Genomic DNA, 21,636 nt, shown 5'->3' on the forward strand with positions numbered 1-21,636 from the left:
CACAGGAAGCAGCTTTTATTGATGAGTTATCTCCAGAAACCAAAAGTCCATGGACCCACTTTCCGCCACCCGCTGTCCCTCCAGGACCTCACATCGCTCCACCTGGGGAGGGGATAGAAGTGACCTTTGGGTTTTTCAAAGCCCCAGGCTTTCCGCGCCCTGTGTAGCCTTAGACATTCATAGCAATACTGTTTGTTGGTTTTTTTTCCAGCAATGCCTGCTGCAGCTACTTAATAACAGTTGTGGGTGAAAGAGTGTGAGGGAAGCATTAGATGAGTAAGGGACACACAGGAAAAAGGAACGGAGCCTCTCAAAGGTCCCCTGTCCAGCCTCAGTGGCTTGATCCTTCAGATGATTTCTCTTTATGCTGAATAACGCCTTTCTGAATCAGATCGGGGATTTCCACTGCCAGCCATGGACCCAGCTGTAAGACAAGGGAGACCTGTGAGGTTACTACCACCAAGGCAATGCATCTTGTTCTATCAGAAGCTCCTTCCTAGAGAGATTCTAGGGGAGCACACCCAAGGGAAAACACTGTTATTCCTTGTTTATTCTCAGTTACTTCTCTTTTTTATATTTCTATTGATTTTTGAGAGGGGGGGGGGTGGACGGGAGAGGGAGGGAGAAGCAAATAACCCAAACTTACCCCCAAAGCCATAAGATGAGCTAGTCCAAACTTGGGCACGTTCCTGGCCCACAAAGGCTTAAAGTGATCAGTCAGACATATTTTGCCACCCCTATGAGAGGGATAAGAGGGAAGAAGGTGTTGACATGCAAGGTTACCATGAAACATAGCAGCCTCTTGGGAGCACAAGGCTACTAGTGATCCAAATTGAGAACAAGGTCAGCTAAGTGCAGTGCCCAGGCTTGGTAGAGGGAGGCCTAGAGCCCCTCTAGGCCAGCAGGCCTCTGGGAAAATTCCTGCCTCCCCAAGTTCTTCCCTAAGCCCGTTTTGACCCTTTCCCATCTCCTATTCAGTCCTACCTATACATCTTGGCTGTTTTTCCATCCAGCTCAGGGACTGCAATTTCTGGAGCAGTAGTAGGATATGTGATAGGAATCTGGAGGAATTATAAAACCTTAATAAAAGAGAATCAGGATATAAAGGAACTAATGTAACCTGACATACATTTCTCAGTTGAACTGAAATGTTTGGCAAACTCCCCAAGCAGCATGTGCAAACCAGAATTCTGGACTTAGAGATTAGTAACTAATCTACGCTTGCTTCAAATCTCAGTTTTTGCCTCCCATTGGAAAATTTCTTTGGTCCTTTCAAGAAATGTTAGCTTGTTAACCTCCATATTTCCCACACCATCATACTCACGTCAAACTCGATGTCAAACTCATATTTGAGGAGATCATGGATGTACCAGCATTTTCCAAACCACCTATAACGAAGACCAAACCTCAGTCTAATTTGACCATTCTTCTCATACTCAAGTGACATCTTCTTGGCTTAGGTGACTAGCCTGGGAGACTCATGGGATAGGAATTGGGAAACTCTGGAGCTGTGGGAGTGGACACAGCCAATATGAAGCAGGGATGGCCTGGCAGTGAGCTTTGAGATACTAAAATGCTAAAACCACGTACGATTCCCACCCCAATACCCCCCAAGAGGGTCTGCCTACCGAGTCCCTTCCTTGTTGGACTCCAGTCGGAACCAATCAGTGTCTGCATTCTTGTTGTTCTCCACATACTAAAAGCAAAGAATTAGGCCTTTGAGGGGGAAGCTGAGGCCAAGCGCAGTTCCCCTTCCCTCAAAAGAAAATTATGTGACTTCTTTCTTTTTTAGTACATTTGCCCAATTTTCCTGTCATAAGCAAAAATAAAGACAAAGTCACACTGGTAAGCAGGGACTAGCAATTGCCCAGACTAGAGAATGCTTGGGCTCCACTCACTTTAGCACAAAAGATTTGATGACACCAGCTGAGTTCTCTTTTCACTTCTGACACTTTCTGCCCTCAGCTCACAACTCGTTTAATGGGGTGCTCCCTCCCTAGAGGACATGACATGGTCCTGGTTTTGATTAGCTCCCACATGCTGATGGACTTCCAAATCTTTATCTTTAATCCAGATGTTTTCTCCAGCTTCAGACTCCAGTATCCAACTATATATTTCTACCTTTGTTTCACAGGTACCTCAAGCTCAGCTTTTGCTTTTGTTCCTTCGGACCTGTCCCCCCACTGCATCAATCTCAGGCAGTAGCATCAACATTCACTGTCATTTAGGCTAGAAACCTGGAATTGTCCTTTAAAAAAGTTTTTTTTATATTGATTTCAGAGAGGAAGGGAGAAGGAGATAGAAACATCAATGATGAGAGAGAATCATCAATTGGCTGCCTCCTGCACGCCCCCACTAGGGATCAAGCCTGAAACCTGGGCCTGTGCCTGACCAGGAATGGAACCATGACCTCCTGGTTCAAAGGTCCATGCTCAAGCACTGAGCCGCACCAGCCGAGCTGGAATAATTCTTGATTCTCCCTCTCCTTTACTCTAGCCCAGCAACCATGTCCTGCTATTTTACCTTCTGAATAGTCTTCAAATCTACCTCTCCTCTCTATTCTCACTATAACTACCTGTAGAGTTTAGACTTTAGAGCATCAACTTTCTTTTGCCTGGATTAATCACAGACTCCTAACTTGTCTCCTACCTTCAATCTTATCCCTGTCAATTCCATTTTCCTCTCTATTGCCACGGTGATTGATCTAAGCTCAAATCTGACCAGAATATTCCTTGGTGAAAATCCTTTAAAGGAATCCCAACGCCTCCAAGACAAAATTCGAGTGCTGAGACCTCTCCCTCGAGTCTTGCCCACCACTCCTTGCTACGCATTTGGTGCTGCAGCAACTCTGAACTAGGTGTCTCTTCGTACACATCACGGCGTTTCTAGCGTCGGTGCCTTTCGCCGTGAACGTCCTCCCACCTCAAGCACCGCCTCCTCCAGGGAGCCCGCCCTGACCAGCCCCACCCGGATTAGCTACCTTGCCGGTTCAGCACATTCTAGCAGTTCTTCGGCCTCCCTCTCCCTTTCCCCACTTAACGAGTTTAGTAGCCCGGCCCGCCGCCTCCGGCCTCGGAGCCCCTTCCTGGGTGCGGGGTGCACAACAGGTTTGCGGTGAAGAGAGGCACGCAGCAGGACAGACACCGGCCGCTCCAGCTCTCCTCTCAGAGAAGAGGGGGAGCCGCACAGGGTCCCGCCATCCTGCCACTACCCCCTCTTTGACTTTTCGGCCCGAACGTGCGCGCCTCCCCCCGGAGTGAAGAGGGGCCGAGGGGTCGGCGGGGACAGCCCGCTCCTCGCCCCCAGGAGGGCAAGCCCGGAGCCGGAGCGACACGTCACCCTCCGGAGGCGGACCCCGCAGGAAGTCGGCCCGACCCTGGCTCGCGGCGCGGCTCCCCTGCCGGCGCCCCGCCTCGCCCCCGCCCCCGCCTAGTCCCCTCACCCCGCAGTTCTCGTGTCTATGAATTTGGGGGTTCGCCTTTAAGACCGGAAATGGCTTCCGCACGGAGCCTATTCCTGAGCACACAGGATGACCCACAGCGCTCTGCGCCCGCAGCAGCACAACACACCCGGATAAGAGACTGATATTCCTCCTTGAGGCGCTGCACCCACAGCTCCCGATCGCGAGGTCCGGCGTTAGTCTTCAGCACTGGGATCTCAGACACGACACGCCGGGTGGCCTCGTCCGCCATCTTGAATGAGGGCGCAGGAGAAACGCGGAAGTGGTTTGACGTGTCGTTTACTGTCAGGGCGCCGCCATCTTTACTACGGGAAGATGGGGAGTCGGGCAGCCTCAATGCTTCCTGTAATGCGATCTTGTTTCTAGCAGCTGGAGGGTGCTACGGGAAGAACAGATGCAAACGGGTTGTTTTGCACTGAATATGGAGCCAATCAGTTAACACACACACCCACCGACCCAGCAGACTGCGCAAAGCCTGACTTCCGCTCATGCGCAGAGCAGTAACCGCAGGAACTGCGGCGCCTCCCGAGCCTGGATCGCGGCGGGAAGTCAGGCCGCTCCGGGCTGTTCCGGGCGCTTTCTCCCCGACACTCCCGCGGCGCGCGTTTTCGCTTCCTTAGCTTCCAAGTAATCGGCCTGAGGCCGCAGGGCCAAAGCGGTCATCCAAGAGGAGGGTACTGGACTCCGGTCATCATTGCAAACCTGAGACTCAAGGCGTGGTGTGTGGTCTCTGCGAAGAATTAACACAACGGGGCTAGGGAATTATTAGTAAGTGCTAAGGAGATGAGAGGTCACAGGAAGATGTGTTCGGTCTAGCATAGACATTTTTCTTTGGGGCGGGCGGGTCTGGAATTGTCCCATCTAGGAAAGAATCATGTCTCTATCTCTAGTGCGTGGCACACAGTAGGTACCTAGTTATCCTTTTGCAGAATTTTGAATCTTCCAGTTGGTTTTTGAACCTAAACTCTTAATTTTGGCTTTAATTTACTGTTTACTCCGTTAATTGTTCCAGCTTATAGCAATAATTTGGGATCAGATTATTTTTTAAGATATATTTTTATTGGTTTCAGAGAGAGGAAGGGAGAGGGGGAGAAACATAAATGATGAGAATCATTGATCAGCTGCCTCCTGTACGTGCCCTACTGGGGATCTGTGACCTTCTGGTTGGTTCATAGGTCCGAGCTCAACCACTGAGCCACACCTGCAGGGCTAGGATCAGATTCTGTTAATCATCAAATTCTATAGTCAGTCGACAAATGTGATAAGCATACTATATGATAATTTTAAAATATATATATTTTTATTGATTTCAGAGAGGAAGGGAGAGGGAAGAAACATCAATGATGAGAGAGGATCTTTGAATGGCTGCCTCCTGCACGCCCCCTACTGGGGACTGCGCCCACAACGTGGGCTCCTTGGCTGTAATAGAACCCGGGACCCTTCAAGTGTCCACAGGCTGACTACTCTATCCACTGAGCCAAACCAGCTAGGGCTATTAATTTCTTTTTAAGATATATATTTTATATTGTTGACAGTATTACAGATGTGTCCCATTCCTCCTTTTTCCCCCCTCCACCCAGCCCCAACCGCTCCCCGTGCCCCCCCCCCCCCCATTTACACTACTCATATTGCCCCTGTCCATGGGCTATGCATATAAGTCTGTAAGTTCTTTGGTTTATCTCTCCTCATCCTTCCACCCCCACATCAAAGTATTTCAATCTGTTCCATGCCTCCATACTTTAGGTTACATATTAATTTCTAATGGCTGAAAACTCCAGTATAATGTTGAATAAAGATTGAGGACAGACATCCTTGTCTTGTTCTGATTTTAGGGGGAAAACATTGTCTTTCTTCATTAAGTATAAGTTCTTAAGTTCCAAGGGCTCTTCCTCTGTTTCTGTAACTTGTTTCCTGAGCCAGAGTCACTTCTTCCACCTCTGTAACTTTCTAAATAAACTCTCTCCTTTATAAAAAGGAGTGTGTGTGTGTGTGTGTGTGTGTGTGTGTGTATTGATTTCAGAGAGGAAAGAAGAGGGAGAAAAGAGAAACATCAGTTATGAGAATCATTGATCGGCTGCTTCCTGCACGCCTATACTGGGAATCAAACCTGCAGACAACCTGGGTATGTGCCCTGACCAGGAATCAAACCATGATCTCCTGGTCATAGGTCAACGCTCAACCACTGGGCCATGCATGCTGGACTAAACTTTCCTTATAATTTTTTATTTTTAAAATATATATTTTTTTCTTTATTTTATTTGATTTTTTAAATATAGGAAATAAAACTATTACCAGATTATAGATACAGAAAAATTAGCCATTTACATGCAATAAACATTAATATTTCAAGAAAAATGATTTTAAGTATAATGTTACATGCAATAAACATTAATATTTCAAGAAAAAAAGATTTTTAATATTACCAAAACTGTACTAACATAGTATAATATCACAAAAGTTGTAGGAAATATTAAAAATCTGCAAATAACAGGATTACTTCAATTATATTCTAACATATTTTTTTCCTCTGGCTCTATTTTTATATTGAGTTTATGTTAGGTATTCATTATATTCCACAAATGAGGGAGATCAAGTGATATTTATCTTTCTCCGAATGGCTTATTTCACTTAGCACTACGGTGTCGGGTGAATTTCCCGCCAAAATATAAGATGGCGGTTCGCATACGCAGGTAGGTATCTTTGTGAACGGCAAACAAACAAATATTTGGTAATACGCAGTTACAATCGGCCCGAGTTTACACGTTTCCCGCACTCCACCGCAAATCTATATGAACCGAGTTAAGACGGCTCCCGCGGAGTACGCGCAATTCACGCGAGCCGACTTAACTCGTTTCCCACAATCCAAGTGTTAGCATAATGCTCTCCAGGTCCATCCATACTGTTGCAAATGGTAAGAGTTCCTTCTTTTTTACAGCAGCATAGTATTCCACTGTGTAGATGTATCACAGTTTTTTAATCCATTCATCTGCTGATGAACACTTAGGCTATTTCCAAATCTTAGCTATTGTACATTGTGCTGCTATGAACATAGGGATGCATATATACTTTCTGATTGGTGTTTCTGATTTCTTTGTATATTCCTAGAAGTGGGGTTACTGGGTTAAATAGGAGTTCCATTTTTAATTTTTTTGGAAAACGCCATACTGTTTTCCAGAGTGGTTGCACCAGTCTGCATTCCTACCAGCAGTGCAAGGGGGTTCCTTTTTCTCCACATCCTCGCCAGCACTTGTTGATGGTAGCCATCCTGACAAGTGTGAGATGGTACCTCATTGTCATTCTGATTTGTATCTCTCAGATGTAGTGACTTTGAGCATGTTTTCATGTGTCTCTCAGCCTTCTGTATCTCCTCTTTTGAAAAGTGTCTATTTAGGGCCTTTGCCCATTTTTTGATTGGATTGTTTATCTTCCTTTTGTTAAGCTGTATAAGTTCCCTGTAAAGTTTGGAAATTAAACCCTTATCGGAGATAACATTGGCAAATATGTTCTCCCATGCAGTGGGCTTTCTTATTGTTTTGTTGATGGTTTCTTTTGCTGTGTAAAAGCTTTATTTTGATGTAGTCCCATGTGTTTGTTTTCTCCTTAGGAGCTGTACCAGTGGAAATATTTCTATGACATATGTCTGATATTTTGCTGCCTATGGATTTTTCTAAGATTTTTATGGTTTCCAATCTTATGTTTAAGTCCTTTATCCATTTTGAGTTTATTTTTGTGTATGGTGTAAGTTGGTGGTCTAGTTTCATTTTTTTCAATTTTCCCAACACTATTGAAAAGACTATCTTGACTCCATTGTATGCTCTTGTCTCCTTTGTCAAATATTAATTGAGCATAATGGCTTGGGTCGATTTCTGGGTTCTCTGTTCTGTTCCATTGATCTATATATCTGTTCTTGTGCCAGTACCAGGCAGTTTTGAAAACAGTGGCTTTGTAATATAGCTTGATATCTGGTATTGCGATCCCTCCAACATTGTCCTTCTTTCTCAGGATTGCTGCAGCTATTCGGGGTTGTTTTTTTTTATTGCAGATGAATTTTTGGAGTTTGTTCTAGGTAGGTGAAATATTCCATTGGTATCTTAATGGGGATTACATTGAATCTATAGATTGCTTTGTGAAGTATAGACATTTTAATGATGTTGATTCTACCAATCCATGACCACGGTATATTCTTCCATTTGTTTATGTCTTCCTCTATCTCAGAGTGAGAACCTCTTCTGGCCCTTTAAATACAGTTCCTCATGTTGTGACCCAACCATAAAATTATTTTCGTTGCTACTTCATAACTGTAATGTTGCTACTGTTATGAATCGTAATATAAATATCTGATATGCAGGATGGTCTTAGACGACTCCTGTGAAAGGGTCATTTGACTGCCAAAGGGGTCGTGACCCACAGGTTGAGAACCACTGCTCTATCTCTTTTTTCAATGTCCTATAGTTTTCTGAATACAAGTATTTTATCTCCTTAAATTTATTTCTAGGTATCTTAATTTTTTTGTTGCAATGGTAAATGGGATTTTTTTTTTTTTTTAGTTTCTCTTTCTGTAAGTTCATTATTGGTGTATAAAAGAACCATAGATTTCTGAGTGTTAACTTTGTATCTTGCTACATTGCCAAATTCATTTATTAAGTCTAGTAGTTTTCTGATGGAGTCTTTGGTGTTTTTTTATGTACAATATCATATCATCTGCGGATACTGACAGTTTTACTACTTCTTTTCCAATTTGGATGCCTTTTATTTCTTCTTTTTGTCTGATTGCTATGGCTAGCACTTCCAGTACTATGTTCAACAGAAGTGGTGAAAGTGGGCATCCCTGTCTTGTTCCTGTTCTTAGGGGAAATGGTTTTAGTTTTTGCCCATTGAGTATGATGTTCGCTGTAGGTTTGTCATATATGGCCTTTATCATGTTGAGATATGCCCCCTCTATTCTCACTTTGCTGAGTTTTTTGTGTGATTTTTTTAATCAAAAATGTGTGTTGGATTTTGTTGAATGCTTTTTCTGCATCAATTGATATGACCATGTGATTTTTGTTTTTCAGTTTGTTTATGTGATATATCATGGTTATTGATTTGCAAATATTGTACCAGACTTGCATCCCTGGAATAAATCGCACTTGATCATGGTGTATGATCTTTTTAATATATTGCTGGATACAATTTGCTAATATTTTGTTGAGGATATTAGCATCTAGGTATTTTCATCAGGGATAGGGGCTGTCTTTTTTTATTGTTGGTAGTATCTTTATCTGGTTTTGGAATTAGGATAATGCTGGCCTCATAAAAAGAGTTTGGAAGTGTTCCTTCTTCTTTGATTTTCTGAAATAGTTTGAGGAATGTAGGTGTTAGTTCTTCCTTAAATGTTTGGTAAAACTCCCCTGTGAAGCTGTCCGGACCTGGGTTTTTGTTTGTTGAGTTTTTTGATTTCTGCTTCTATTTTCACCAGTTGTTATTGGCCAATTCAGGTTTTCTGATTCTTCCTAATTCAGTTTTGGGAGATTGTATTTTTCTAGGAATTTGTCTATTTCAACCACATTGTCCAGCTTGTTGGCATATAGTTGTTCACGGTATTTTCTTACAATCCTTTGTATTTCTGTGGTGTCAGTGGTTACTCTTCCACTTTCATTTCTGATTTTATTTATTTGGGCCCTCTCTCTTTGTTTCTTGATGAGTCTGGCTAATGGTTTATCAATTTTGTTTATCCTTTCAAAGAACCTGCTCTTGGTTTCATTGATTTTTTTTGTATTATTGTTTTTTTAGTCTATGTTATTTATTTCTGCTCCAATCTTTATTTCCTTCCTTCTACTTACTCTGGGCTTTTCTTGTTGTTCTCTTTCTAGTTCTTTAAGTTGTAGGGTTAAATAATTTATTGCTGATTTTCCTTGTTTTTTGAGGTATGTCTGTAGTGCTATGAACTTTCCTCTGAGGACTGCTTTTGCTGTGTCCCAAAGATTTGGGGTTGTTGTGTGTTCATTTTCATTTGTTTCTAGGAAGTTTTTGATTTCTTTCTTGATCTCAGTGGTAACCCATTCACTGTTTAATAACATGCTATTTAGCCTCCATGTGTTTGAATGTTTTGGGGTGTTTTTACTGTAGTTGATTTCTAATTCATTCCACTGTGATCTGAGAAGATGCTTGATATGATTTCAATCTTCTGGAACTTGTAGAGACTTGTTTTATGTCCTGACATGTGGTCTATCTTTGTGAATGGTCCATGTGCACTTGAGAAGAATGTATATTCTACTGTGTTGGGGTGAAATGTTCTATAAATGTCAACTAAATCCATCTGATCCAGTGTGTCTTTTAGAGTATCTGTTTCCTGTTAAGTTTTTGTCTGGAAGATCTATCCAGTGAAGTCAGCGGGGTGTTAAAGTCCCCTTCCATGACTGTATTGTTGTTGATCTCTCCCTTAAAGTCCTCTAGAAGTTTTTGTATACATTTAGGTGCTCCCATATTGGGTGTGTATATGTTTGCCTTTGGTATTATATAGTGACCTTTGTTGTCCTTGTGATGGCCTTCATTTTAAAGTCTATGTTGTTAGATATGAATATCGCTACTCCAGTTTTTTTTCTTTTCCATTTGCATGGAAAAATTTTTTCCATCTCTTCACTCTCATCCAGTGTGTGTCTTTTGTTTTAAGATAGGTCACTTGTAGACAGGATATAGTTGGGTCATGTTTTTGTATCCATTCAGCTGCTCTACACCTCTTGATTGGAGCATTTAGTCCATTTACATTTAGGGTTATTGGTAGTAACGTATTGCCATTTTAATTCCGTATGCCTATTTTTCTCTATTTCTTCTTCTCATTATAGGAATCCCTTTAGCATTTCTTGCAATGCTGGCTTGGTGGTGATGTACTCCTTTGGCCTTTTTTTGTCCAGGAAGCTCTTTATTTGACCATCTATTTTGAATGACAGCCTTGCTGGATATAGTAATCTTGGTCTCAGATCCTTGCTTTCCAGTACCTTGAGCACTTCATGCCATTCCCTTCTGGCCTGTAGAGTTTCTGATGAGAAGTCAGGTGTCAGCCTTATGGAAACTCCTTTGTTGGTAACTGTGGGGAAGCACAGGACTTGCTTGAAAAGTCTGTAAGGAGGAACCTCCAAAAGGTTGGAGGCCTCTAGGGGACCTTGCTAAAGGTTTTTGCAAACAAGTCTGAGCCCCTGGGTGTTTTACTGGAATCTTTGTTTAGACTTTAGATTACCTTGCTTAAAGGACACTACAGATGCATATGTTTTCTCAAGGATACTTACCCTGCTGATAGTATCTAATAGTTAATTTTAGTTCAAGCTGTTGCTACAATAAAAGCCTAAGGAGGCAGGCGAACAGGGCTGTCTGGTTCCTTTATCCATGCAGTCCCTTAACCCAGTGGTTCTCAACCTTGGCTGCGCATTAGAATCACCTGGGAATCTTTTTTTTATTTATTGATTTTTTTATGGAGAGGGAGAGGGATAGAGTGTTAGAAACATCGATGGGAGAGAAACATCGATCAGCTGCCTCCTGCTCATTTCCTACTGGGGATGTGCCCGCAACCCAGGTACATGCCCTTGACCGGAATCGAACCTGGGACCTTTCAGTCCGCAGGCTGACGCTCTATCCACTGAGCCAAACCGGTTTTGGCATGGCCTCCATTTTTTAATATTAATCCACGATAAACTGTTATTTTTCCTGCATTTATAATAGGATTGAACGTGTCCCGCACAGAGAGATGAAATCCATAATACTGCATTTGTGTGACTCGTGTCCTTACGTTTTGTCTAGTATTATTGTCGATTACCTGTTGTCTCTGAGTCTTAATGCAGTATCTGTTCTCCAGCCTTTTTCACTATGTGGAAAAAGAATAGGATATGTCATGGCATCTAATGTAGGAAACAGGATATTGATTTGTTTCATTTTAGTGGCATTTGGATTATTGGGATCTGGTTTACAATGAATGAGCAAGTCCCTTTCAAAAAGAGGTTCTCCATCTTCGTTTCTGAATATGATAGCAACCTCGGTTACACGGGGAGAATTCTATCTACCTGGGTCACTGTTCCGATCGTATTTAATCGCCATTGTTACCTCTGTGGGAGCAATACCTTTTATTGCTGCTTCAGATTGGGCTTCCTTTTAAACTACCTCATGTAGCATCTTGTACGATTTTGTTAATTCATTTATTTCATGCATGAGGTTGTTGATGTTGATCATGAGTCTTTCTGAGCAGCCCTGGTTTTCTGGCATTGCTAATCTTTTATTTGTCGCTTCGGCTGTATCCAAAATATAGAGTTGAGCAAACTTCTGAGAAACACCATCCAAAGAATGTAAAGTTCCAGTACGGTGATAAACTTGTCCATGTATTCTAAAACAGTATGGCCCATATCCTGATGGCAATGCAATATCTGCACCCATGGAAGCAAAAGCAAAAGAACTATTTATGGAATGAATATTTTCCATGAAATTTTTACTGTCAGAATCTTCGTTTGTCATTAATCTTTTTAAATACATTAATCTTTTAAAATATGTCGGGTAATCTGGAAAATGTATATCATTTGGACAGACTTTCCCTTTGCTACAACATCGAGTAAATTTACCATTGGATGGTTTTTCATCAGAGAAATTTAGTGATAGGCGAAATTCATATCTAAGTCATTCCACAACTATGTTCGAGGATTGCATCCTCATGTACTCCATTTTCGCTGAGAAGGCAGTTCCTACCAGTATTGGTAGTACTTGTTAATGACTGTTCTCTAGACATATTCTGTCGTCGCCACTGCTTTCTTTCAACTTCGAAAGCACAACGTTGGTCTTTAGACATTTTCTGTTGATGATGCCGGTGTTTTTTGGCATCAGAGCGACGTTTTTCCAGTAGCTGGTCTTCAGATACATCCTGTTGCAGGCGCCGCCTTCTTTCAAGATCAGACGCACACTGCTCTGCAGACATTTTCTGTTGATAATGCCGGCATCTTTTGGCTGCAGAGCTACATTGTATCAACAGTTGTTCTTTAGACATAGTCCCATCTCTCTACTGTCAATGGTCTGAGATGCAGGTGAATGAGAGTCCTAGCTGTCAGGCCGCTGAGAGCTGTCTGACCAAAGGCTGATTCTGAAGGGGTGGGACTTCCTCTTCCTGCTGTCAGTTTCCACAGCTGTGATGAGGAAGCTGGGGTGACAGAGGGAGCCACGCCCTCCAAGCCACCCTCTCTCTTGCTCTGCTCTATGTCCAGTGGTCTCCTACTCTTCCAAGTCCTCCAAACTTCCCGCTCTCTGCCTGCTCTCCTGCTCTGCTCTCTGCCAGCGAAGGTCCCGGGAGCTCACGGGCATGGCTATGGCCTCGCCTCCCAGGGCAGCGAAGGCCCTGGTAGCCCGTGGCATATGCAAATTAACCTGCCATCTTTGTCAGGTTTATTTGCATACTCACTCCTGATTGGCTGGTGAGCGTAGTGGAGGAATGGTCAATTTACATGTTTCTCTTTTATTAGAGAGGGTATGTAGATATGCATACAAATTTAACTCCATGGCAAATTGAACTTTTTAAAAATATATATATTTTATTGATTTTTTACAGAGAGGTAGGGAGAGGGATAGAGAGTTACAAACATCGATGAGAGAAACATCGATCAGCTGCCTCCTGCACACCCCGCCCCCGCCACTGGGGATGTGCCTGCAACCAAGGTACATGCCCTTGACTGGAATCGAACCTGGGACCCTTGAGTCCGCAGGCCGATGCTCTATCCACTGAGCCAAACCGGTTAGGGCAAATTGAACTTTTTGATAAAATGCTCTTTATTTCTAGTAATGCTTTTCACCTTGGCGATATAATTTTCATTTGGCTTATGTTTGCATAATATATCTTTTTCCATTCTTTCACTTTCAATCTCTTTGTACCCTTATGTTTTAGGTAACTCCCAGTTTCTTTACTTAGCTTTGACTGGTTATTAAAATTCTTAAGATTTTAACCCTTTGCGTTCCAATTTTATTTTTGGAATTCAAACAGTCTGGTCCAAATTAATTGATGGGATTGAATGTTGAAGTTATCTGTCTCACTAGACCTCAGCTTGACGTTGGACCTGCTCCTAGCACCTGGTCTGTTGAGTCAGCCTCCACATTGGACCAAAAAGCGTTAAAAATATATTCACTGTGCTAGCCAGTTTGGTTCAGTGGATAGTGTTGGCCTGCGGACTGAAGGGTCCCAGCTTAGATTCTGATCAAGGGCACATCCCCAGGTTGGTGGCCTGGGACTCCCTCTGCAGGGCGATCATGCGATTGATTGTGCCCCACAGAGGGAGGCCCCACCCACCTGCAGCAGCCTGCTGGTCTGAGGCCTTGGGCCTCCCTCTGTAAGGCGATCACGGGGCGATGGCCAGGCCCCGGACCAATCGTATCACACCCGCCTTCGCTGGCCTGGCACCCGTGGGTGTCATAGTGTGGTCGTCTGGAAGGTCGTTCTGCTGTTTGGCCATTCGGTCGACTTGCATATTATGCTTTTATTATTACAATAGGTCCTTGGGTTATGTCGGAGATCCGTTCCTAAGGTGCGACATAACGCAATTTTCGTCGTAAGTCAGAACCCACCTACATAAACACCTATGTCACTCACATGGAGCACATACACAGCAGTAATGAAGTGAAACAGTCAAAAAATTTGAAAGAAAGATAACAATTCCTGAACTTTACTTGTAGTAAATAAATAATAAAAAACATAATGCACATATGCACATACGTTGAAATGATGGAACTTTTTTTTTTAATAAATAAATGGGAGATGGCGACGTAACCACGAAATGATATACGAGTCCAAGGGAACCCAAGGACCACCTGTTATAGATATAAAAGCTCAGGGACCGTTATGGCGAAACAACTGGAACCACCCGTCACTATGACGCGCACTGACCACCAGGGGGCAGACGCTTAATGCAGGAGCTGCCTCCTGCTGGTCATTGTGCTCCCATAGCGGGAACGCCACTCAGCTAGAAGCTGGGCTTACCGCTGGTGAGCGCAGCTACAGCGCACAAGCCTCTCCTGCCTCTGGCAGGCGCAATCTGCAGCAAACAGACTGCAGTCCCTACACCCGGGTGGTGGGGGTGTAGCCGCAATGACCACAGATCAGCCGCCGCCGGCCCGTGGAACTCTCCCTTTGGATCCTGTGGCTACACCGCACCCCTTACCTATTGCACTCTGAGTCTCTGGATGCGGGCTCCAGAAAAACCCAGAGGCACTTCAAGCACATACTGCCTGGGCCGGCCTCCATCTTCAGAGTGAGTGCCGGTGAAGTCCAGCCCAATGACCGACACCCACACATGTCCCTGGTTGAGCCCTTCCCAACTTCCACCTACCACCTGCCCCTGGCTCCATCTCCTGGAAAGGTCGGTGTCCTGGCACTGAATACCTGCTCCTGGGTCAGCTCCAGTGGGTAGAGGGGCACCAGCTGGTGCTGGCCTGACCTGTTTGGTTCAGGCAGCCCCACACTTGGGCCGGGAGTTGCGTGGAAAAATCACCCCCTGTACCCGACAGGTACAATCTACTGTGAACAAATGCAGCGTGGAAGGTTCACGTGTGACTGGGACAACCGTGATACCAACGCCAGCCCCCTGGAACTCTCCCTTGGGCATCAGTGCCATGTTCCACCCCTTAGCTATTGCCGTGTTCCTTTGGATGCAGAACTGAAATACTAAGAACGCGCCTTACCTGGGACCGTGATTGGCTTCTCCCTCCTTCCTTCCTACCACCCCCAGCTGCCACTTCCAAGCTGGACAGGTCCCCACCTCCGGAGAGAGTCCCGGGAACAGAGAAAATCCCAATCCTACGAGCAGGTCTTCCATGTGTGTCTGCAGCTGAGCCCATCGCACCGTTCCTGGGCCCAGTCAGCATCCAGGCTCCCACGTTCCCTGCGGATCCCCGGTGGCTCCCGTGGGCAGGCAGGCAGGTCCACCACCCCCCGCGGTGCTGGCACCCATCCTCGAGGATGCCCACAGCTGAGCTAGAACTTGCCGAGAGGCACATCCCCATTAGCCTACAGGTACAATCTCCGGGGGTGGATGCAGCGAACAGTCCGAGTAACCGGGGATGAGCCTGATATTGCTGCTGGGCTCCTGGAACTCTGCCTCGGGCATCAGCTCAAATCTCATCCCTTACCGACTGCCCCGGAGCTACAGAGGAAGGCAGCAATATAAAAGTGGCCACAAGGTGGCGACTGACCTTTGGGGTAAAAGTCAGATGGATCTGAAGAATTGCGGTGTGGGTGAGAGAGCACCCCTACCCTGCAAGATCCCCAACTTTGTATTGTTCACCTCAGAGCGTCTCTTATCCGGTGCCCAGCACAGCCCAAGGCGTCTACTGGGACCTCCCGGCCAGCAAGGCGCAACCCTGGCCGCAGAAGGGCATTTGGAAATGTTTTTCCAGGAAGCTGCGGGGAGGAGGACAAACTCCCCACACGAATTCCTGGCGGCTCACGGGGAGGGAAACTCCCAGGCGCAGGCACGGATCCGTACACCGGGCCACTAGTCTATAGATTTTTCTAGATACACTGTAAACCTACTTTTGCCCCACCCTGTGCCTTCCCATTCACTCAATTCACTTCAATCTGATTTCTAACCCACCATGTCTCTGAACCAGATTTCTCCAAAATTACTAAATGACTTCCTTGTTGCAAAATCTGGTGACATATTTTAGTGGCATCTTACCTGATGCTACGTTTAACCCTTTGACCAGCGTCCCTGACCCTTCCCTCCCGGCTTCCTTCTGGCCTGTCCTGGCCCGTTCGCAGGCGCTCTCCTCGGCGCCCTGATCGCGCCCCTGGCGGGCAGGTCTCCTCGCTCAGCCTCTCCTTCGCCTCCATGGCGCCAGCACCACCTTCAGTCACGCACCCATCAACCTTCCCGCTGGGCCCCAGGCCCACATCGTCTGCCAGTGTCCATCAGGAGCCCGCCGGCACCGAACACCCATTCTCTCCCCAGGCAGCGGCACATCACCCCCGACGCCCGAGCGGAACCGGGGCGTGTCTCGCCGCCTCCCTCTGCCGGAGCCATTCCCATCTCCTCCTCCCGCTCTTCCTTCTCCGGGACGGACAGCGGCCCCGGGCCCCCGCGCTCGTGTCTAAAGGGCGGATGTCGTCGTTGGCGCCTCCGCTCGCCTCCTCACAGCCTCTCCGGTGTCCGAGGGTAAAACCCACTTTCCAGGCCTTTGCGGTCGGGCCCCCGGGCCGCCCCCTTCCCAACGCGCCAGGCTCCGCGCGGGCGCCGCTCCTCGGGGGCCGGTGCTCAGGCAAGACCCGCTCCGACCACACCCGCCGGCGCCGGGAGCCGCCCGGGCAGCGGCCCAGGCCCCCACGTCCGGGTCAACCGGAAGCTCAGGGCAAAGGTCAATCCAGGTCGCGACCCTCCCCGCTCTCGACCAGCGCCCTCCGGTCCGCCCTCCCGGGTCCGGGCCGCCGGCCGGTCCTCAGCGGGTCTTTGAGCCGCACCCCCGGCGCCCCCGCCGGCGCGCTCTCCTCCCCGCGCAGCCCTGAGGCCCCGCGCCGGCCCCGCTGCCCCGCAGCAAGATGGCCGCCCGCCCGCGCCCCGCGCCGTGAAGCCGCGCCGCCCGCGGAGGCCGCGCCGGCTGCCCTCACCTGGCATGGCCACTCCGCGCGCGCCCAGCCGCGGGCCTGACGCCGCCGCCAGCCGGCCCGCCGCCGGCCAGGTTCCGGAGGCGCCGCTCGGGACGCAGCCTCTCCCCGGCCCCGCCCGCCCGGCCCCTCCGCTCCCCTCCCCCGGTCCCACGCCCGCGGCGGCGGCAGGAGCCCGGATGCGGCGCCGGGAGACGGCGGGGGGAGCGGCGCGGATGGATCCAACATGGCGGCGCCGAGCCTGAGTCTGGGGTGAGGCGGCGGGGCGGCCGGGGCGGGGAGGGGGTCGGGCGGGTCGGCGGGCGAGCGGGCGGGCGGGGCCGCGAAGGGCCGGGGAAGGAAAGCGAGGGGAGGCGGTGGCGACGCCCGGCCGGGCCGGGAGGGAGGGGGCGCCGCGGCCAGGTGGGGGAGGGGCGCGGCCGCGGGGCGTGCGGGGGCCGCGGGGCGGGGGTCGGCAGGAGGGCGGGATTCCGGTGCGGGGTGCCGGGCGCGGGGCGCGGGGCCGTGAGGCGGGAACGGAGGCTGGGGCTTGGGGCGGTTGGGGAGGGTGAGAGTGGCACCTGGAGGGGGCTCGGGCCGGATCTGGGTGACCAGGGAGCATTGAGGCTGGGGAGTGGAGGGCCTGTCGGGGCGCCGAGGTCATGGAGAAAGTTTGGGAGGGAGGGGCGCGGGCTGGAGGCGGGGGCGGGGGCTGGGGCTCCCGCGCGGGGCGGCGGCTGAGCGGGGCAGCGCCAGTTGCAGGCAGTTGTGGGGGCCGGGCCCGAGCTCGGGCGGCGGGAACCTGCGGGGCGCTCAGGTGGTTGCCCTGGAGTTGGCGGAGGTTCGGCCGGGCTCCGAGCTCCCCGGCTTTGCTCTGCTTCCCGGTTCTGGCCGGAAGGCAGCGGGGCCCGGGGTCCCGGGGGCGGGGCGGGGGGGGCGGCCGGTGCGCGGAGGGAAGCCGGCTCTGGGCGCCTGAAAACGGGAGCAGGACCTGGGATGGCGTCTGGAAACCAGGCTCTACAGGGACCGCTCTGGCTTCCAGACCTTCCTTTGCTGTTTGGGTGCCAGGATGGAGGGTCCGTGTTATGGAGAGAGAATGCCCCTGGCGAGGTGCCGGCGCCCAGTGGGCGCTGCCCCAGTGGGTGCTTGGCCGAGTGCTGGGCGCGGGGCAGCGCGGGAGCGGGAGGTAGGCCTGGTCTGTGAGTGAAGCTTGATGCCAGCTCCTTCTTTGCGGGAGCACTTGCCCCAGTTCTCTCTAAAGATGTGAGTTAATGTTAATATTGTATCAAAATTAGGTGGGCCTCATGGAATTTGGGGATTCAGGTGAGAATGTGTCAAAGGATAATTGGTTTTCCTACAAGTTGTTGAATTTGGGACCTTTCTTGCCATGAGCCATTGAGTCTGGAAGTGTTTGGAGTTATTTTTGTCTGTGAATTGGCTGGTGGAGAGTTAGTGAAGCTGGTGACTTTGTTGGGTGAGTTTTCTTACTTAGCCTGGAGGGGGTCATTTCCACCGAAATGGCTGTAGGCTTGTCTATGTATTTTTATAACTAACACCTTGAGCCTTTGAGGTTCCAAAATAAAGCTTGACAATTGACTCTTTCCCCCCACATTTGTTTTTGTGTTGTTGCTGGCTTTGACCTGCTAGAGAGACCCCTGGGAAACGAAGTCTGCGGCAGAGGGAAGCCTGGGCTCATGTGTGCAGACGTTGGAAGGGAATGGAGATGCAGCAGAAACGTATCGGCTTGAGCTCGGTGGTGGGCAGAGGGCAGGTAAAATGAGTTCTCACCTACCACTGAGTGCGTATGGTCTTTTTCGGTAACGATATAAATAGGAGAGAAAGGAGGAATTAGGTGTGTTGGGCCAGTCCCCAGCTTTGTTTTGTTTTGACCTGGTCTTCTGGTAGCGCTGAGAGAAGCTTTTTTAATCGTGTGGAACATTGCACTTAGGAGCCTGTCTACTAAAGGGTGCCCCTCGGAAGGTTGTTGCTTACTCTTTCTTCTATTTGTTCAGGACCTCACTTTTTAGTTCTTCCACATAACGTTGCTTCTTAAGGGCTCTGAGAGAGTCACATACCTTCAGTTTTGTGGAAATACAGTTATCATCCTTTGTTGGGATGAGGCTTGACTTTGCTTGGAAGTAGAAACCTCATAGAGAACGACCAATCAAGAGGGAGTGGATGCACATAGTCTGTCCCTTGGTCCTTGGCTGGCTTGGCCCTCTCTCAAGAGAAGAAATGACAACTCTAAAAAATGCAGCAATTCCTAAGAACAAAGGAGCACTTTGGGAAAACTGTAGGGGGGACTCATATGTTAGGCAGGGTCTCAAATGTGGTGTCTAGCGTTATTTCAGACACCACGTCCCAGGAGTTCTTGTCACCTTCTGGTCAGAAGGGGTACGTTCTCCTCACTACTCCGGTACCTTCATCGAGGTTCTCTGTAACTTAAGCTGACTTCCCTTGCTTCATTGCCACAGAAGGCTGAGTGTGTTTTGGATTAAGAGGAAGTCGGCCATGATCTTTTAATGCTGAAGTTAGATAGATTCTTGGAACTCCTGTTGGATTGCTGAGTTGAGTAACTCGCCATCCTATATGATCATTAAGTGGGGAGAGCTGCCTGTTACCAGCCTCCTGACATTTCTCCCAAGGACATGGCCTTGGGAGACTTAGGCCTCTTCTCCATTTGGCTTCATTAAATGAGTCTGATCAGCAGCCTTTCAGGACTTTAAGGATGGCTATGGGGGTTAAGTGTGGGACCCTTTGTGTCTGTCTTGCACAGGATGGAATTTCTCTTATCTTCACAGAGGTCTGGATTGTACTAGGTCAGTGGTCGGCAAACCAAGGCTCTCGAGCCACATGCGGCTCTTTGGCCCTTTGAGTGTGGCTCTTCCACAAAATACCACGTGCAGGCGCGCACGTACAGTGCAATGGAAACTTCGTGGCCCATCCGCAGAAGCCGGTTTTCGGCTGGGCGAGTCTATTTTGAAGAAGTGGCGTTAGAAGAAGTGGGGGTACGTTTGCTGAGGTCGACCCCTCAGATTGAGGACGTTATTAGCAAAGGCCAGCTTAGGTAGTACCCTCATTAAGTTAATAACAATGTACCTACCTATATAGTTTAAGTTTAAAAAATTTGGCTCTCAAAAGAAATTTCAGTCGTTGTACTGTTGATATTTGGCTCTGTTGACTAATGAGTTTGCCGACCACTGGACTAGGTCAAATTAGACCTCCCACCTGCTGTTCACCTGAATGGCAACAGCAGGTGGTAGAGACCGAGGTTGGAGTGAGATAGAACTCTTGAGTGCCAGTTGGACTTAGGAATTAAATGAGTCTGCCCGCCTGGCTTTTCTTTCCTTCTGGCATACTGTTGAATGGGTTTGGGTCAGAGGGACCGTGGCTTTCTTCTCCAGATCTAGGGTGGAAAGTGACCTGCTGTCCCTATTTCAGACCTGTTACCACCTCCATATGGAGTAGGGTCTCATTCTCAGCAATGTCAACATTTTGGGCCAGATAATTCTTTGTCATGGGGACTCTCTTGTGCATTGTATTTGCTTAATAGCATCCATGACCTCTATTCACTGCTTGCCAGTAACACCCACCCTTAGTCTACCATATGACAATCTAAAATGTCTCCATACATTTCTGAATGTCCCCACGGAGGCAAAATCGCCCCTGATTTAGAACCACTGACCTTGAAACTCTGATAATTTTAGGGACCTTAAATGATCTTGGAATCTAGAACTGAAAAGTGGCTGTAAGGAGTTAATCCTCAGATAATTGAGGCCTATTATAGAATTACTAGAGGCCCAGTGCACGACATTCGTGCACTGGGGAGTGTGGGGGTCCCTCTGCCCAACCTGCACCCTCTCCAGTCTGGGAGCCCTCAGGGGAGCCCTCTCCAATTCGGGAGTTTCTGTCTGTCTTTGCAATCATATGAGCGAATTGTCTGAGACCCCCAACTCAGTTTGGTTTGTTGCGCACAGAATAACTGAGGCAATTTTTTTTTTCTCCTTGTTTCATTGGTGGAGATTTCCTGGAAGTTTTAGGATATCTTCCCTTTAGTTTTTCCTAGACACTCTGATTTTACTTATGTCTCTCACCTTTGCTTTCCCTCCATCCCCCACAGAAACTTGCTCCAGGCTCACTTTGCTCTAGTGTCTAGGACAGTGGTTCTCAACCTGTGGGTTGAGACCCCTTTGGGGGTCGAATGACCCTTTCACAGAGGTCGCCTAAGACCATCGGAAAACACATAATATAATTACATATTGTTTTTGTGATTAATCACTATGCTTTAATTATGTTCAATTTGTAACAATGAAAATACATCCTGCATATCAGACCGATATTTACATTACGATTCATAACAGCAGCAAAATTACAGTTATGAAGTAGCAACGAAAATAATTTTGTGGCTGCAGGTCACCCACAACATGAACTGTATTAAAGGGTCGCGGCATTAGGAAGGTTGAGAACCACTGGTCTAGGACAGTAGTCGGCAAAATGCGGCTTGCGAGCCACATGCGGCTCTTTGGCCCCTTGAGTGTGGCTCTTCCACAAAATACTGACTTCTGCACATGGGCCACGAAGTTTCAATCGCACTGTACATGCG

The 21,636-nt window shown here is 47.9% G+C and overlaps 2 protein-coding genes across 5 annotated transcripts in view; one reads left to right on the forward strand and one right to left on the reverse strand.

Moving 5' to 3' along the window:
- Nucleotides 1-17,132, reverse strand: UFC1 (ubiquitin-fold modifier conjugating enzyme 1). Its single transcript, XM_070395898.1, has 7 exons — nt 17,058-17,132; nt 3,570-3,839; nt 1,629-1,696; nt 1,325-1,388; nt 985-1,061; nt 647-737; nt 1-424 (listed from the first exon to the last, which is right to left on the reverse strand). The coding sequence occupies exons 2-7, from the start codon at nt 3,690-3,692 to the stop codon at nt 332-334; spliced, it is 516 nt and encodes a 171-aa protein (XP_070251999.1). The 5' UTR covers nt 3,693-3,839; nt 17,058-17,132; the 3' UTR covers nt 1-331.
- The window catches only part of DEDD (death effector domain containing), a 12,471-nt gene continuing 7,879 nt past the window's right edge, over nt 17,045-21,636 (forward strand). For 2 of the 4 annotated variants that reach the window (XM_070395894.1, XM_070395896.1), the window contains exon 1: nt 17,047-17,306. The gene's annotated coding sequence lies outside the window, so the exon portion shown is untranslated. Of the gene's footprint in view, nt 17,307-18,680; nt 18,805-21,636 lie in introns of all 4 variants that reach the window. The other 2 variants (XM_070395895.1, XM_070395897.1) reach the window with 2 other exon arrangements.

The sequence above is a fragment of the Myotis yumanensis genome, unplaced genomic scaffold (assembly GCF_028538775.1).
Source record: "Myotis yumanensis isolate MYYU_CA2020_CCGP unplaced genomic scaffold, mMyoYum1.0.hap1 SCAF_17, whole genome shotgun sequence".
Lineage (NCBI taxonomy): Eukaryota > Metazoa > Chordata > Mammalia > Chiroptera > Vespertilionidae > Myotis > Myotis yumanensis.

Excerpts from the sequence above, each read along its gene's own strand:
- UFC1 (XM_070395898.1), bottom strand. The coding sequence starts at position 3,692 with ATGGCGGACGAGGCCACCCGGCGTGTCGTGTCTGAGATCCCAGTGCTG. Across the intron at positions 1,697-3,569 it reads AATATCAGTCTCTTATCCGG|TATGTGGAGAACAACAAGAA; the intron begins GTGTGTTGTGCT and ends CTTTGCTTTTAG. Across the intron at positions 1,389-1,628 it reads TCCAACAAGGAAGGGACTCG|GTGGTTTGGAAAATGCTGGT; the intron begins GTAGGCAGACCC and ends TCTTCGTTATAG.